We start from the raw sequence: 16,995 nt of genomic DNA, 5'->3' as shown, positions 1-16,995 counted from the left end.
ACAGCAAGGTGGACATCTTGTACGCGATATAACATAGTGATTAAGCAATTAATTGACAAATGAAAAACAACATTTATTACTTTTCCTTTTAGGGGTTAGTTTATATTAAGAAAATGAAGGTCGTGCACATATAAGTTGAGTCACTTTTATAATTTTCTTCATCGGCAGCGCACTTCGAGATATTTAACATCAGAAATACGAATTTTTGGCTTGTAAAAGTGTCTTCGCGCTATGCACATTTTTAAATTGACAGACACGCATACATACACATACATACATACATACATACATACATACATACATACATACATACATACATACATACATACATACATACATACATACATACATACATACATACATACATACATACATACATACATACATACATACATACATACATACATACATACATACATACATACATACATACATACATACATACATACATACATACATTATGACGCCATTATTTTGTTACAATCAAGCTAACGTCTCCAAAGTTATCACACATAAAGGGAATGTGTATTTGATGCGTATGAAATGCGACAGCGGCCATTTTATGAATGTGCGATGCAAAAGCAACTTGGCAAGCGTTCATATCTGCTTTTTTTTTTGTTCTCGATATTTCCAACAACACTGCCACCTAGGAAAGTTTAAAAATGCGGTTTATCATTGATTTTGACGCCTTTAGCTCGCAATATAACATTGCCGCCTCAAATTAAAAGTAAAGAGTGATTAGTGTTTTAATTAAATCATCTGATATTCAAGCTCTGTAACGTGCATGACGTCTGCCTCCGTGCAAAACGTACCTGCGAAAACCAAACAGACGACACTTCCAATAGCGTGTTTCACGGCCTATAGAGGGCACCACTGGGCGTGCAATATGGCGGACAACGGGATAATCGCTCTCTCACAGCTTCCACGCATCAACTTTAGAAGGGTTTTCTGGCTCGGTGTGAAATGCCTGTGCGTTTCATTTACCATTTTGCGGCTGCAGCTGCGACGAGACCCGCCAGCTTGAGATTAGCAGTGGAATGCCACAGACACTCAGCCACCACGACGCCTCGTGACACCGATTTGAGAAAGACTTCACTCTGCAGGACACTTTTCTTTATTTTATTAGGTTCACATGATAATAAAGAGTTAAGCGATGGAGTTACTTTCAATAACTTACGCGCTTCGTGAGTCATGCATCGTGTTCGTGAATTTCCGTCACCTGAAAATAAAAATGTAAATGCTACTTTGACCGGAAGATGCGTAACAAATGCAGAAAAACGCGAAGCAGCGGTAGCGTCTTCCAAAGCTAAGTGGGGTAAAAAAGCTCCGGACGACCCGTTGTTTTCGTTCTGTGGGCTCAAAGCTTTGAACGCTGCTCCCCGTTCTCGACAGGTGACGGTTTAGCTTCAGTGGGCGTCTTGACAGGAGCGGAGTCTCGCTCGAAAAGAAACTTCTGCAGGTGCGCCACAGGTGATTCCACGCATAGGTGCAGCAGTAGTCCGAAGATGACGCTGAACCAGTAGATCCCAACAGCGGCGCTCAGCTACGACGTCCAAAGTGCGTGTTGAGAGAAAGGGGTGAGGGAGAAAAACGTGTCAGAAAGCGTCCCATTCCCAGGATGCCCACGATGGTAGAGTGAGTCCTACATTTTCGATTACAGAAAAGGCACTGACATGGCAGTCATAGCAGTACACTTCGTGAAGATGGCAACCTTTCGAGAATTCGCCGAATGGAATGCATCGCCTTTATATTGCCATAAGTGGAATAGGGTGGGAAGGTCCCAATTTCGTTCTTGAGACTAGTTATTTTTACTTCCAAGAGTAAAGGCGAGCCTAAACGGCTGTTGCTATGAACAGTTTAAAGAGAAATTTGAGTAACGTTTCTTCTAAGGACACAGTCAGGTATACCCACAAGAGAGCGAGGTGTGCTATTTTAACCTATAAAAGTGCAGTGGGGCAAAGGCTACAATAAATCTCGGCCGTATGTAAAGGTTAGACAACTAGGCGTTGGTATATCGCAACGAAATCTCATTTCTTGCCGTTTCTTCTTTCGAATGTCTTCTCTAGTACATGCAAGCAGTATTTTTACAGATATATACTTAGATATTTCATAAGCTTGTCCTAACCGGTATTACTATAACCCCTGGCCCTTGGTGTTTTTCCATCGAATTAGATTCTGCTATTTGTCATTTAACCTAAGAAGCGCGACGGCCTCACGGCTTGTGGCTCCTATTTCAAGGCAACTGCCGTGCTATCATTCTCCTTCACTTTACCCAGGACCTTAAATGTCTTTTATGAGTTTATGGTGCCTTACACTAACAGCGCCTGCAAAAATTAATGCAATGCCGTTTTAAACAAATACAAAATCAACAAAGAAAGTACAAAAGCGTTTGGAGACCGCGCACACATGCCTTTTCGCTCGACAGCTTCCACCTATGTACACTGTCTTCGTGCAAGCCTAGGTGTAGACTTTGCACTAAAAGTCTATGAATATTATATCGTACCTGAAAGAACTCGCTGAGCTCAAAGTTGGTCCTCATATTTCCCGATCGAATGTAGTAGAGAGGAACGTGTGTTAGGTAAATGCAGAATGTCAATCTTGATAGGGGCCGGAACGCGGTCCATGACATGAAACGGTTGAGCCAACCTGCAAGCAGGACAATGTCAATATATCAGCGTTGTCAGAACGTTCGGGATCAAAAATGAGATACACAGTGGTAGATACTCTCTTCCTACTCTCTGGAGAGGGTTCGTGGAAAGGCACTGGCAATGAGTTAATGCGAGCCGCAGGAGTGGTCAGCCCCTGCTGAATGTGAAAACTCGAGCTATATCTGCAGTGAGAGTACGAAATCGAATCTTTCAATCTGCCAATTATATGGCACATAGCGGGCTCAAAATCCGAGAGAGAATATAGGAAAGCGCGCAACATGAAGCTTTTTTATTTTTTTTTTTAGTTTCGCTTGATTCTTTCGGCAGTGCTTCATTCAAATGTGTTTTTTTTTCTTATTTAACGCATTCTATTTGAACTCTGACACCATTACGACTGGGGCTGGTTGAAACACGTTGTATTTTAGGACGGCGCTGACTTACTTCAGTCAATGTTGAGAGCTATCTCGGAGCATCCTAGGAAGACAAAATTGAAATCTTGCGCTTTGCTGCACTCTGTATAAATATTTATTTTCATAATGACACAGATTCTTATGTTTCAACAAAAATTCGGAACAGAAATTCTAATCACATATGCTAAGGGCGTCCTGAACAATTCCATGATTCAGCATTCATTATGATGTTTGTTACGCCACAGCATTTTTTTTTTCGCATTCAAAACGAGAGTCCCTGTAATAGACGTAAAATGAGCGATGCAAGCGGCGACTCGCTTTCTTGCACAGCGGCAGCGGTCCTCTCAAACACGCTGTCATGACGTCCACGATTTTTTTTCTTTAGCATAGTCAGGTACTGCAAGGTAAATTATGCTAATTTTGCTAACTTTACTAGATAAAGTGAACTTTACTAGAAAGACCTTTGGCCCTATCAGATACACATCTGTTCTTGTAGGCAGCAGAATAATAATTTTGGTTCCGGTATATTGAACTAGCTTGCCCCTTCCGCCAGCGACCACGGCTTTGCTACTGCAAGGGTGTCACGCACGCAACCCGCAGGCTACGCGTAAGGCCAGCCGACCCTTGCTGTTCCAGCCGCTGGTACTGGAGGTCCCAGCCGATACTATGTACGAGCTTTACCGTCTTTATTTTTTGCTCTCTCATAATCTACAGCTTTCAATTTCTCCCGAACATTCGATATTCTCTGCTTACGTGAATAGTAAGCATCTCAATATCTCCTCAACGTTTGAATATGTCTGCTTACGTCAATAGTTAGCATATCATGATAAGGGCCTAGCCTAAGTGTGCATGCACTTCCTTGACGCTCGCTTTTATTGGCAGGAATAAGAATCTTTTCTGGATAGGGGTGTCGATACTTTGAACACGATGTAATAAAGCGAACAACGAGGAAATTAGGCATTCGTTAACGCTTTTCTTTCGGCTTAACCGCTTTGGCTTTTTGGCTTTCAATAGGCCTTTGTCAATTTGTGCTTATTTTATTTGCTTCTTATTCTTTTTTTTTTTTACTTTGACTCCTTCCCTCTTCTTTTTTTTTTTTTTTTTTTTTTTTTTTGCGCCCTGCGGCTGCAAGCCAGCGGGAGCCAAAATTTTATCAACGCGGCCTTCATCGTTAGAAAAGTTTGAGGCCCCTGCTCTGATATCTGCAGAACGGCTCATCTTCATACCACACTTACTGCATATAATTAGCGGCTGAACGAAACATGACGAAAATACTTTGATGGGTGGAACCTTTTGCAATTTACTAGGCACACGGTTCTCCAGCTTTTCAGTTGTACTTGACGACCATTAGGTTGGCGAGAGAGGCAACAGTAGCAGCCATGTCGAATTCATTATATGTGCTGCCTTCTTTCCGTGTCACATGCGGCGCTGCGTTTAAATAAAATTGCAACCGCTTTTCTTTTTTCTTTTGTAGCGTCTTGCACGATCGTAATTTCTGTTGTCATGCAGCTGAAAGTGAGGCTAAGGAGAAGAGGAGGTCTTTCTGCAGACGCACCTCCATGTCCCGTCGCACAGGCATAGCAAGGCCAAAGCAAAGCCAGGCTCCAGAGCAGCCGATGGAACCCGCCGTACAAAGCGTTCACGGGTGCGCTGGGTAGGTTGCCCCGGTTCCAGGGCACCGTAACGAACATCACGAACGACGCCAGCGCCAAAGATAGCATCCACAGCGCCACCTGCAACCACTGGGCCACACAAAGCAAACAGGCTCTACAGCGAGGCGAAAGTGCGGGTACAATCGTTTATTGAGGTCTCCTTGGTTTAGTGCCACAAAAGCCTTTCCTGTTGGTCCCTACCTCTTTTTAAGCTTAAGAGACTACGACACGGACCTATGCACGTGATGTGTCATCTAGGGTGCTACTACACCCCCCCCCCCCCCCCCCCCCCCCCTTTATCTAGGGTGCTGCTATATATGTATATGTATATATAAACGGTCCGAGCCGTACTCAGCGCATGGTGACAGTCATGCAACGTGATAATAGGCTCTTTTTCATAAAGGAAACGGTAGGTTAATAATATTTATAAGTTTTTTTTTACACAGGCGAAGATTTTAGTACAGTGCTGGTTGTTTCGTTTCTGAATGGTTACCGCAAATAGATTAGACGGGTTAGAGACGCGGTAAGTATACTGATTACGCCTTGAAAGGTAAACGCAGCACCCTGCAGTGTGCAGAATCAGTCACGTGGCATGCTATATAGCAGTGGATGCACGCATTACAGTGAGGGCACAGACATTACACATGTGGAATATATTTACTCTTCTCCTTATCAGCGTACCTCTGAAGCTGCGCTGTTTCAGCCCTCTGCGCCGGAGGCTCTGTTGGCACATTACATAGAGCCTTTCAGTTAACTGAAAACAATACTAACCTTTGAAGAACATCAATCGCCTCTTTCCCTGCGCAATCCCTCGACGTTTGACCTTTTCATTGGCCGAACGTCGTGATGCGCTTCGCGCGTATTTTCCGCGCGTGTTTTGTTACTCGCTGCTCTCCCGCGGCGTCAAACAACGCGTGCGTTGCATGTAAGCTACAAAGCGATACGTAGCGCGATTCCTTTTGAGAGCTTCTGCTAGTTCGGCATCGCGTAAGGGGAGCAATGGCCGAGAGTGGAAAGAGCGATCAGCGGCATCGGATGAGATACGGTCACTGTTAGACTATTTAAAGCCAAGCTTTTTTTCATGCACATATTCGTAGGGTTGGCCTGCTAAAATAGCCGCTTACGCTTCTGCCCTGGCTTTCTACATTGGCAAGAATGTGATAAGGTTCGGACCAATCCCTCGGCCGCGCTCAGTGGCTGAGCTTCGCGTGGCCTAAATATCCTTGCGATCCTGGCCCCCCCTTCTGAGAGTAGAGCTGCTTCTCCAAGGTCATCAATACAGAAAACATCAAAATATTACACAGGTCCATCCGGGCGCACCCTGCGCCTGCGCTGCAATTTGTGTTTCCGCTATGAGAGTATGACGAGATTAAATCTGTCCGCCACTCACCTGCTCCGTTTAAGATTAGACACTAGCACAGCTGCCGGAAATGTGCTGCTGAAAATATTGCTGTGGTGATTCATTCGCTAAGCTCCTCAGTGACGCCGCTAAAGAAAACCAGAAGGCTTACGTGATTCAAGGGCACTGATGCGTGGCTGACCGACAGGTACCCAGCCAAAATTCCGACGACATAGGATACCACGTGGCAAAATGGCCTGACGTAGATGTACTCGAGATGGGACAGGCTGAGGCTGCACAAGAAAAGTAAGGTAGAGCATTCAGTATCAGGGAATAAAATCTCTTGCGGCTGTGTCCCTGCGAGAGAAGACTGCACGAGCGCTCTTCTACTCCTACTACATCTGCCAGCTATAGTAGATAATGATAATAAGTAAATTAGTAGGTATGATAATAAGTAAATTAACAAAGACTTGCTGATTGCCACGCCCAGAAACAGTGACGAGAGGAAAATGCTAAACAAAGCAATAAAATTCACACAGCGATCACATCTCCTGAGACAATTCGGCTAAAGGAGATGAATTTACTCTCATTTAAATTTTTCAAATTTTTACCCTAATGAGGCCTTCAAGCCCAGGTGCTCCGGAGATTGTTTTGATTTGGGAGGCAACACTGTGTTAAGGTTACTGTTGTGAACATAATGGTAAGAATGGCCTAGTCTTTCGATGCACGACAGAACCTAGCCTACAAGGTTTGTCTTGCGCTCGCACATAATAAAGGCTCTTTTCTTTGAAGAGAAATAGCACAGACCTAAAATTCCGCTGAGTGGATGTCCGCAGTTTTATTAAATGTCATGAAATCGTTACGATACGCAAAACAATTTAGTCCATGAACAAGTGGACGTTGAAAAATCACTTATCCAGAATTTCAGAGTATGTATTCCAGAGGGCAAAGGCTGGGAGGAATTGGAGGAGAGGGGGACGGCGGGGGCGAGGGTGGCTTCTGAAGGCAGTAAGGTGCTGGCTCCTGGCTTGGCGTTTGAAGCTTCTCTTTAACAGGCCTCATAATGCGTGCGGGGTTGGGCAAGTAGGAAGGGGGAGGGGGGGGGGGGGGGCTGCAGGTGGACAGTAGTGCTGCTTTTGCACACAGACTCCATAACAGGACAGCAGTACTTCGCCGTCATCGTTCTGGAAGCTAGCGAAGATGCTTCCATTGTTCAAATCCGGTAGCAATCAACGTTTACCGAATTACAGACCTATCTCATTAACACCGTATTCATGGAAAAGGCCGGAGCACATAATCCACAAACATATTATAGAATTTCTCGAATGTAATAACATGTCTCATTTTCAGCATGAATTCAGGTTTCAGCATCGTAACTTAACTATTTGCACTTCCGCACGACCTTTCCTTTACCCTGGATATTGGAGCCCAGATGGATGTTATGTTTTTTTTTTTTTTTTAAGTTTTTGATACTGTACTACATTCTAATCTCCTATCTAAACTAAACGATATTTTAAAACATCCTCACTTGCTTAGTTGTATTGCTAATTTTCTTTGGCACCGCTCACAGTTCTTTTCTTATACTTCAACTAATTCCTGTGCTGTAGATATCTATCACCTGGCGTCCCTCAAGGTTCGGTGCTGGGCCCTTCATTATTCCTAATATACATTAATAACTTACCTAACCATACCGCGCCACGGATACGCCTATATACGTACGACTGTGTTTTATATCACGTAATTAATAAGCGCAAAGGTCATTTGCATCTAAACTCCTCATTTGCTAGTTTTTGTACTTGGTGTAATACTCGTAAAATGAAAATAAATTTTTATAAAATTCCAATGATGTATTTTACTAACAGCACGCCCCCTTCACTCTTTAATGATGCTTTCAACGACTCACTATTCCCAGGACTTCCGAATGCAAGTATCTCGGTGTTATATTTACTAACATGTCCGGGTGAAACAATATTAATTTCATTTGTACTAAATCACTCAAATCGCTTGGGCATTTGAGAAGAATATTGCCTAATGCTCCAAATGGGACTAAGCTACTAATGTACTCATCCTTAATTCGTCCGGCCCTTGAATATGCATTTCCAGTCTGGAATTCTCATAAACATTGTGAAATTGACATAATCGAGAGCAACTAAAAAGCAATCAGGCTCATGTATCATCGGTACGATCGCCATTTCATACCTTCTTGTGCCGCGTCCACTTTGATTCAACCCCCCAGTCCGCGCGCCGTTACATGGATTCATTGAAGTTATTGCACTGCATCGTTAATTCAGTTTACCACGTAACACATAATGCGTTCCATACTCCCGACATACCCCGATCAACCGGGAGTCATTATAGTTTTTTTTTCTTAAAGCCATACTTCACTCGTACTAATATTTTCAAATACAGCTCTTTCCCTCGGGCAACTGAGCATCGGAACAAAATTCCTGCCACAACGCGATCTCTACCATTGTGCAGATTTTTATCAGCCATCGATACCGCATGATTCTGATTTTGTGTGTGGGTTGTACTTATTGTGTATAGGTTCTTTGTCTTTTTTCATTTTTTTCAGTGTCTCTACTATGTGTGTAAACATGTTGATTGTGTTTGTTTTGTAACTTGCCATTTTAGTATGCACTTTTCGTAACCTCACTCCTGCAATAGCCCAAGTAGAGGCTGCAGTATAAATAAATAAATAAAAAAAATTGTTAAGAAGGAAAAATGGCCAAACACGCCGCATGCATGGTGCAGTTCATGTAGGAAGAACTGATTGATTGATTGATTTATAGGAAGGGGAAAGGCGTGGTAACTGTCTCACTTGTTTTCTGTGGACACCTCAACCGCACCGTAAGGTAAGAGGGGAAGGTGGGAGTAAAAGTGGAAAGAGAGAAAGAGGAGCCGTAGTGAAGGGCTACGGTGTAATTTTGACCACCTGGGGATCTTTAACGTGCGCTGACATCGCACAGCACACGGACGCCTCCTCGTTTCGCCTCCATCGAAATGCAGCCGCCGAGGTAGGGTGCGAACCCGGGTACTCCGCCACAGTAGTCGGGCGTCTTACCACTGCACCACCCCGGCGGGGCTCATTATGATTCATCATAATAATAATGTACTAATGAATCAGATTGTACGGCCATTGCTATAAAATCTGTGACACATCCTGGCGAGTAAAAGAAAGACGTTCATGCCTACTTCGAAGTCATTGCGGACACTTAAACCTTAATGATCGCCATCCATCACGTGCCTTTTTCCGTATTGAAGTGAAACAGCTAGCATTTTTTTAAACATGTCAAATGAATTGCGATTTGAAGCAGAAAAACTTGGTGATGAGTAAATCCATGTTACTAAACATTTTAGTAATCGACCTGAATATTTTGGGCACTTATCGATATTATAATAGGCAATAGAGGATCAGATTATTAAGCGACATTTTGTGGTATGGCACAGTTGCGGGCATGTAGTAGGCGTGCAAATAACTGCTGCATTTGTATAATGTGGTAAATAATAACTTTGCATATAATTAAAGTTCACTTACCTATCAATAACCACTCCTGCGAGTTCCAGTTATTTAAAAAACTTTATCTCTACTTTCGGAAGCACGTGTTCGCAAAGTATTTAGTCGATCTAGAAAAATGTAGTAGAGCTAGTATAGTCGTGTTGGTCGCTACCAGCTCTTGTTTTTTCGCCTCCTTCCTCCTTTCTCGCCGAGGTTAGATGGGCAGCAGAAATGAAAGCTAGAACATCGTACTACGCAGCGTGGAACCTCTGTCTCTCAGCCGCCAATTCAAGTGATCTTTAGCTAGAGGCCTGCCAGAAAACACGCGGAAATGGGGATAGCGCGTCCACTACCCCCTTATGTTAACTATACGGCCGACCGTTCCGACAGCTTGCCAGGAAAGATAGAGAATAAACTGTGTCAACTCTACGTCGAGTCTACGGCTTTCGATTTTTCCCCAAAAACGAAAATCAAGTAAACAAAGAACTCGGAGAACGCGTCTACACCGTCGGCGTAGCGACAGAGCTGCTTTTCGGTACAAATTGTGCTTATGGAGGAAAATGTGTCTCCCAACAACACACAGAAAAGAAAAATCAATCACGGAAAGGTCGACCACGGGTGTCAAAGGATTACGTCCAACCTCGGCATCGCCATATGGTGGCTAGACCGCGACCTTCGTGATCACATTAGGAGGAAGCCAGATATCATTCCTGCCGATCTATAGTGTCGTGCACGTGGCGTACGCCTCTGATTAGCCAGTCTGCCGTCCGAGTGGCTATACTTAGAAGCTGCCCGTCGGGCAGGCCCGGCGATATTTCTTTGTTTCTTCTTTTAGGCATGCAAGAGGACACCAAACAAGTACCGTGCTTTGGTCGGTTGCAACGAGATGCCCTTGCCGGTTAAGAAAGGTTACACAATATTCACAGTTTATTAGTTAGCATGCCAAACATGGCAACATCTGGCTGCACTTCGTGGTGAAATTATGTGCGGTACTTTATTTTTTGATACAATATGAATTAAAAAAAAAATGCTGAGCTTATACATTTCCTATGATAATAGCTTATACATATCCTATGATAATATGTGATATGTGGCGCACGTGATAGGGTGGCCTATGGTTACGTAATGTGCTCGTATGTGTTCGCACCTCTCATCTGTCCACATCGTCGTTCATGCCCCATTTCCTCCTCGGTCCCCTTCCTCCAGTACAGCTTAGCAGACCAGGGAATCAAAACTCAAGCCGACCTCATTGTCTACGTAAAAACCTCTCTTATGAGTTTACCGCTACGGGTGCGCACCGTCTTAGTCGTCTAAATTATTCGTTTTGCGACTGAGAACTGAACTGTAGCGTCAGTCTCAAAGAGTGGAGGAAGCTGCACGCATTTACATGTAAGATATCAAATATCGATCTCTCTTAGAACCGAAACGAATAACGTATGCGTAAGGTGGCTCATGTCGGAATGAGTATAATAATGTATGATGCCATAAAACGATTTCATAAAACCTTCCAATGCTGAGTATTCAATTTTGCGCGATTGGCTTACTAGCGAAGCGATTTAATGTCCGACCCACGTGACACATGGTAGCCAGCGCACTCCTCAAGTGCCGTCTTTGCGACTCACAAGCGAGTTGCTTTCAAAACGATTCCTTTAATGAACTGCTGGATAACGAATTCGGCAGATTACTTTAGAGCAGATTTCAAAAGCTTCCCAAATCAGGCTTTATGTCAAGTTCAAAGTCGTGAGACCTGAAATGATTCATGACATGAATTTCTCTTTTGACTGGAGCGACGCAGACCTGGGCAGAGGCTGTACCACCGAGGCACAATTCACAACCACAATCTTTTATTTTCCAACCCGAGGTTGGCGGTGTGGTGGAGGGGGAAGGGGGGGGGGGGGGGGGGCAAGCATTCGCGCATTGTTTGCAAGTGCCGAGGACCAATGGTGGCGCCAGTTCAGCAGGAAGAAACTTTACACGGAACATATTGCAGACATATCCACAGGCATAAACATCACAGACATTACAGCGATGAACTGAAAATGCCTGCAAAAAAAAAAATATACAAAACAGAAATGTGTTTACCGAATGACTGCGCTATTTCACGGTATTATTGCAGAGATGACATAAAAAGAGTAAAAAAGGTGGCTTGAAAGTTTCACGAAATACTCGCGAAGTTGTCGCTGAGTAAAAGTAGCGAAATCAGAGCAGTTTTTTGTGTCTATTCAGAACAAAGGGAACCTGGTATGTAAGCGATTGCAATAAGTATCCCGTATGACGATGCGGTAAGAACCACCTGTTTGGAGCACTGTTTAGAGGATCACTTCTTTCATTAGTTAAGCAAGACAAAGCGGTTAAAAATTCTTTAAAATTTTCATTTGAAAAGAACTGTGAGAACGCTAAGCCGAATGCCGAATTCAAAAATATTCATCACATTGATAATGCCAAAATCTGTAAATAACTGGCCAGTTGCGTGTAGTCGTGGGAAATTACCAATGTAACGCAACGCTTTCTTTGTATAAGATGAGCAATGTACATGTTTTAAACAGTATGTTTTAAACCCACACAAGCATACAGTAACTAATTCGAGGTGCAAAAATAGCGTGGTAAATTTGGAGTTTGCCTTTTACTGGTAGGAGCTGCCGGCACCTGCTGCTACTGATAGTCGTTTTTATAATACTTCAATATGACTAGTCCTTCTCATATCAGCGGAAAAGATTACACCTGATATTTTAAGTTTATCAACTATTTCTATCACTTCAAGATCAAGTAAAAGAGTGTTGTGCTGTGTTGTGTTTTATGGCACATAGGCAGCTAAGGCCATCATGCGCCAAACTCGGGGTTTACATATCTGTTTGGTGAAAGGAAGCAAGCGATTATTTTAATACACTAGAGTATGTTTAAGAAATCAACGAGAGAAGACGTTTTAAACAGTGAATTTTCTCCTAAGAGTAAGCTAGGGTGTAGGGGAATGTAGTTGTCATAGAACTGTGGGAAACGATTTTTTCTAAGTTGATCGAGTTTTATACAAGATATTAAGCTGTGGTTTATATATGGTGACCACCTCTCCGCAGTGTTCGCATATGGGTTTGTCTTTCTTTGCTAGGATGAAGTTATGAGTCAGGAGGGTGTGTTCGATACGAAGGCGACATAAGATTACTTCAATAAAACGTTCTTGATGGCTGCATGTTTTCCATTCTTCTATAACTGGCTTTACTATGTGTAGCTTGTTATTAACTTCGTTATCCCATGCATCCTGCCACTTTTGTCTCAGTCTTCTTCGTTGTCCATTAAGATTAGACCAATCCCAAATTCTCAGCAATTCAGATAGAGTTTCCGCTAGAACTTCACTCATATGTTTGCCAGACACAAACATGCGCATATCATTACCATAAAGCCCTAATGATGCAGTATTTCTATTTTCGACAGCATTATTAACATAAACATTAAAAAAAAGCGGCCCAAGAACACTACCTTGGGGTACGTCGGAGGTGACGTAACCGTTTGGAAAGACGAGCCTACATTGTCAATACAAACCCACTGCTGGCAGTCACATAGGTAAGATTCAAGCAACGAATGACATACACCACGTAAGCCATATGCAAACAATTTGTGAAAATTATTTTATAATTTCAGCGGCTAAAAGACTTGCTTTAGTCAATAAATATGCCAAGTGTATGGTTGTTCTCACTGTTGTTAATTATGAGTTTTTTCATTGTCAATAAAGCCGTTTCAGCATAGACTTGCCTTTCCGGAAGCCATGCTGAAGTCGGTTAGTAAGCTATGCTTCAGAAAAAAGTTGACAAGCCCTGACTTAATTCCTCCTCAATTTTTCTGTTTTTTTTTCTATATAATTTTTCTATATATATTGAACAAATTTCTGCTTCATCGGTTGGCTGAAGCTAAGTGTTTCAGTGCAGCAAGATGGAAAGGTGAAATCTGCTTCCACACTACCTTGCGTGTTTATAATATAAATAATTGGTTCACAGGAAAAGGAAGGTGCAGTATCTGTCACCCTTTGGACACCTGACCGCGCCGTAAGGGAAGGGAGGAAGTTGGGAGTGAAAGCAGAGAGAGAAAGGGGTTCCGTAGTGGAGGGCTCTGGTGTAATTTCGACCACCTGGAGGTCTTTATCGTGCACTGGCATCGCACAGCACATGGACGCCCCTTCGTTTCGCCCCTATCGAAACGTAGCTGCCGGCGGTCGGGATCGAACCTGGGTGTTCCAGCAAAGTAGTCTGGCATCTTAACCATTGCACCCCCGCGGCGATGTACTTGCCATGTTGTCAAAATGAGTGTTAAACTTCCGCTAAGCCAACAACTGAGAGGTTTGTATTACGGAGTAATTCTGGCGCTGAAAACCTTAAATTTCGGCTCTTCAACACCAGGTTTATAACATTCCATGCTTTGTGAGGGCGTCTTTCTAAGGTAAAGAAGGTTATCGTAATACAATTTATTTGCTTTTCTTAGCTCCGAATTTGACTGATTGCTACATTTCTTGAATGCTAAGAAAGCAGACGGCTGTCTGGTATCTAGGAATTTTTTGAAAATTTTGTTTTTCTTCGTTATCATTTTCAAATGTTCAGGCCCAACCCAAGGTTTTGTTACATTCCTTTTCAATTTTACTCTTCTATATGGAAAGTGGGTGTCGTAGTAAGGGCGAAAAATAGACATGAATGCATTATAGGCATTGTTCGTATTCGTTTTCTCATATACAAGAGGCCAGTCACCATATGAAACACACTCGCGAAAAGAATTCATGTTTGTTCTCAGTATTCACCGATAGGTTACTGCGGGTTCAAGCACTTCTTTCTTGGGGAGATTGCTTGAATACGATCTAAACATGGGACTGTGATCACTCATGTGATGGCTTATAGTACCCGCAATTTCAACGGGTGTGTCTGTGTTTACACTGAACTGGTCAAGCAATGAATGCCCGGTCCGCGAGCTGGCGTCGAAATAAGATTTTTGAAGCCGCACGAAGTCATTATATGTTATTCAGCTGTAAAGAATGCGCGGTATCACTGCCCATGTTAACATTGAAATCGCCGCCCAGTAGCAAGCGATAATTTTTATCTGCAGCATATTTTATATTTCTTCAACTAACTCAAAGAAAATGCTAGGGCGACCAGTTGGCGGACGATATACCACAGAAAACAGTTGTTTTTCGGCTTGTACGCATAATCCCTGGTGATCCGCGTAAATGGCTTCAAAATGTCGCAGGGTACGTTTCGCTTGACGTGCATCGCAACGCCCCCACCACGCGTTTCACTTCTGTTTACAAAATAATGACTGTACCTATCAATAGACAACATGTCACTGTCCAAACGATACCACGTTTCTGTGAACTAATTAAAGACAGATGCAGAGCTCTTTAGTGCTAAAGACCTAACCTGGGGACTACTACACCGAGCAAAACTTTGTCTTGATTGTAGAGCCGCCGCAGAGCAACGCATTTCTGTGCATAGCAACAGATACATAGTACAGTGCTGCTATGCAAGGCGACTGCATAACCGCTGCGTAACGTTGCGAGGCAATGTCCCGCAGTATGGCGCTGCTGTCGTACAGCAGCACAGGGAATTTATAGCAAGCTCGCAAAAATGGAAATAGATGAAGAAAGGGAGTGTAGTCTGGGAAGTGATCATAAATGTATTAGTCTTCAGATGGGGCCCTTGATGAAAAGAGAAGAGAAATGGAACCTAGACAAAACGTAAACGCAAAATTAAAGGACGATCAAATAGCGCAGATAGCAGCAGACATAGAGGAAGCATAGAAAAAAGCCCCATGGAAGACAAGGATTATGAACAGGTAGAACTACTAATAAGGAGAAAATTTAAGAAGATTAAAGTAGCAAACCGCTGGAATGGAAAGAGGAAGCCACGGAGCTGTTGGAATAAGGAAATCAGGGAAGCCATTGAAAAAAAGACGGGCAGCTTCAAGGGAACACAGAGAGACAAAGAAAGCACAGGTATCTCAGGAGGAAATCGACCAAAAATGGGAATCATGTCGACAAAAGAAACTTGATGTACAGCCCTTCGTCTAAAGTAAAATAAAGCAGTCCATCGATCGCTGGATGGCTGACATGCACGATGCCTCTAGAGGCGGACCAAGAAAATTCTGGAACCATATAAGCTGCCTAGGTAAAAAGAATCAAGCAAAGCAGGACCGGATTCAAGATAACGAGGGAAATTGTTTAAAGGGAGACAACGCGCGTGACCTACATTACATCAGTTATAGCCGAGTCATTTAAGAGCGATGATAGGGTAATCTCCGCAAATCAGGAAGCAACACAAGGTAGCAGAATACAAAGCAACTTGGAACGGACCAACCTAAACAGGAAAAAGGCAGAAAAAAAATATTCCTAAAAGCACATATACAGGAATAGATGAAATTCCGATGAAGCTTATTAACGAACTTGGTCCAAGAAGTAAGGAAACGCTGTTAACATCTTTGGAAACAGTCATAACGAATAAGCAAATTTCGGGCAGTTGGCGGCAGAATAAATTATTTGATGTATAAAGGGAAAGGAGAAAGGATGCACATAAAATCCTACAGGCCGATTACCATAACATCTGTTATGTACAGGTTGGCCATGCAGACGGTGCAATTAAAGGTGCAAGCATGGGTAGGAAGTAACAAGATACTCGGAGAACTTCAGAACGGCTTTAGAAATGGTAGGCGCTTAGAGGATAGCCTGTTCGTGCTTACCCAATGCATCGAAATATCTAGAGTGGAAAATAGACCTTTGTATTTGGCCTTCCTGGACATAAACGCCCGTACGACAACGTAAGCAGGGAAGTCCTGTGGAACATATTAAAAGAAGAAGATATCGGTTATGAGATAAGAGTTCCTACAGGAAATATACCGGGATAACAAAGTAGAAATTACATGGGAAGGGATAAGAAGTACGGAAACTGTCAAGGTATACAAAGGATTAAGACAAGGTTGTCCTCTATCACCGCTGCTGTTCATGCTTTGTATGATAAACCTGAAACTGAGGATACAAGAAAGTAACCTAGGCTTTAACCTGTCATATAGAGTAGGCGGAAAGGCGGTAGAGCAGCGCCAGTTTGGTCTAATATATGCAGACGATATTGTGCTGTTAGCCAGGAAGACTTGCAAACTCTAGTTAAGTATTGCGGAGGCGAAGGGGACGCTCTAGGCTTCAGTTTTAGCGCAGGTAAGTCGGGTCTGATGATTTTCAACGGCTCAAATGATCAGGGTCTTAAAATATAAGGCCATGAAATACCCAGAGTGGCAGAATATAAATATCTCGGGGTATGGGTAAACGAAGGATTGGCATACATTGGAAAGCATGAGCAATCACTTAAGGCCAAAGGGCGAAGAAATGCCGGGATAATGAAGCTTAGGGCATTGTGGGGATACAACTGGTATGAGGTTTTGAGGGGTATTTGGAAAGGAATTATGGTGCCCGGACTTACTTTCGGAAATG

At 43.1% G+C, this 16,995-nt stretch overlaps 1 protein-coding gene across 1 annotated transcript in view; it reads right to left on the bottom strand.

Moving 5' to 3' along the window:
- Positions 1-1,357: 1,357 nt before the first annotated feature.
- Positions 1,358-16,995, bottom strand: part of LOC146201657 (nose resistant to fluoxetine protein 6-like) — a 57,007-nt gene continuing 41,369 nt past the window's right edge. Inside the window, exons 12-15 of the mRNA XM_084583369.1 lie at positions 6,222-6,342; positions 4,614-4,800; positions 2,504-2,646; positions 1,358-1,543 (exon numbers count right to left, since the gene is read on the bottom strand). Coding sequence (XP_084439495.1) covers positions 1,358-1,543; positions 2,504-2,646; positions 4,614-4,800; positions 6,222-6,342 — 637 coding nt within the window. The remainder of the gene's footprint in view (positions 1,544-2,503; positions 2,647-4,613; positions 4,801-6,221; positions 6,343-16,995) is intronic.

The sequence above is a fragment of the Amblyomma maculatum genome, chromosome 1 (genome assembly GCF_055883805.1).
Source record: "Amblyomma maculatum isolate TAMU_Amacu chromosome 1, ASM5588380v1, whole genome shotgun sequence".
NCBI classification, from domain to species: Eukaryota; Metazoa; Arthropoda; class Arachnida; order Ixodida; family Ixodidae; genus Amblyomma; species Amblyomma maculatum.
This window is presented reverse-complemented; position numbering and strand designations above follow the sequence as displayed.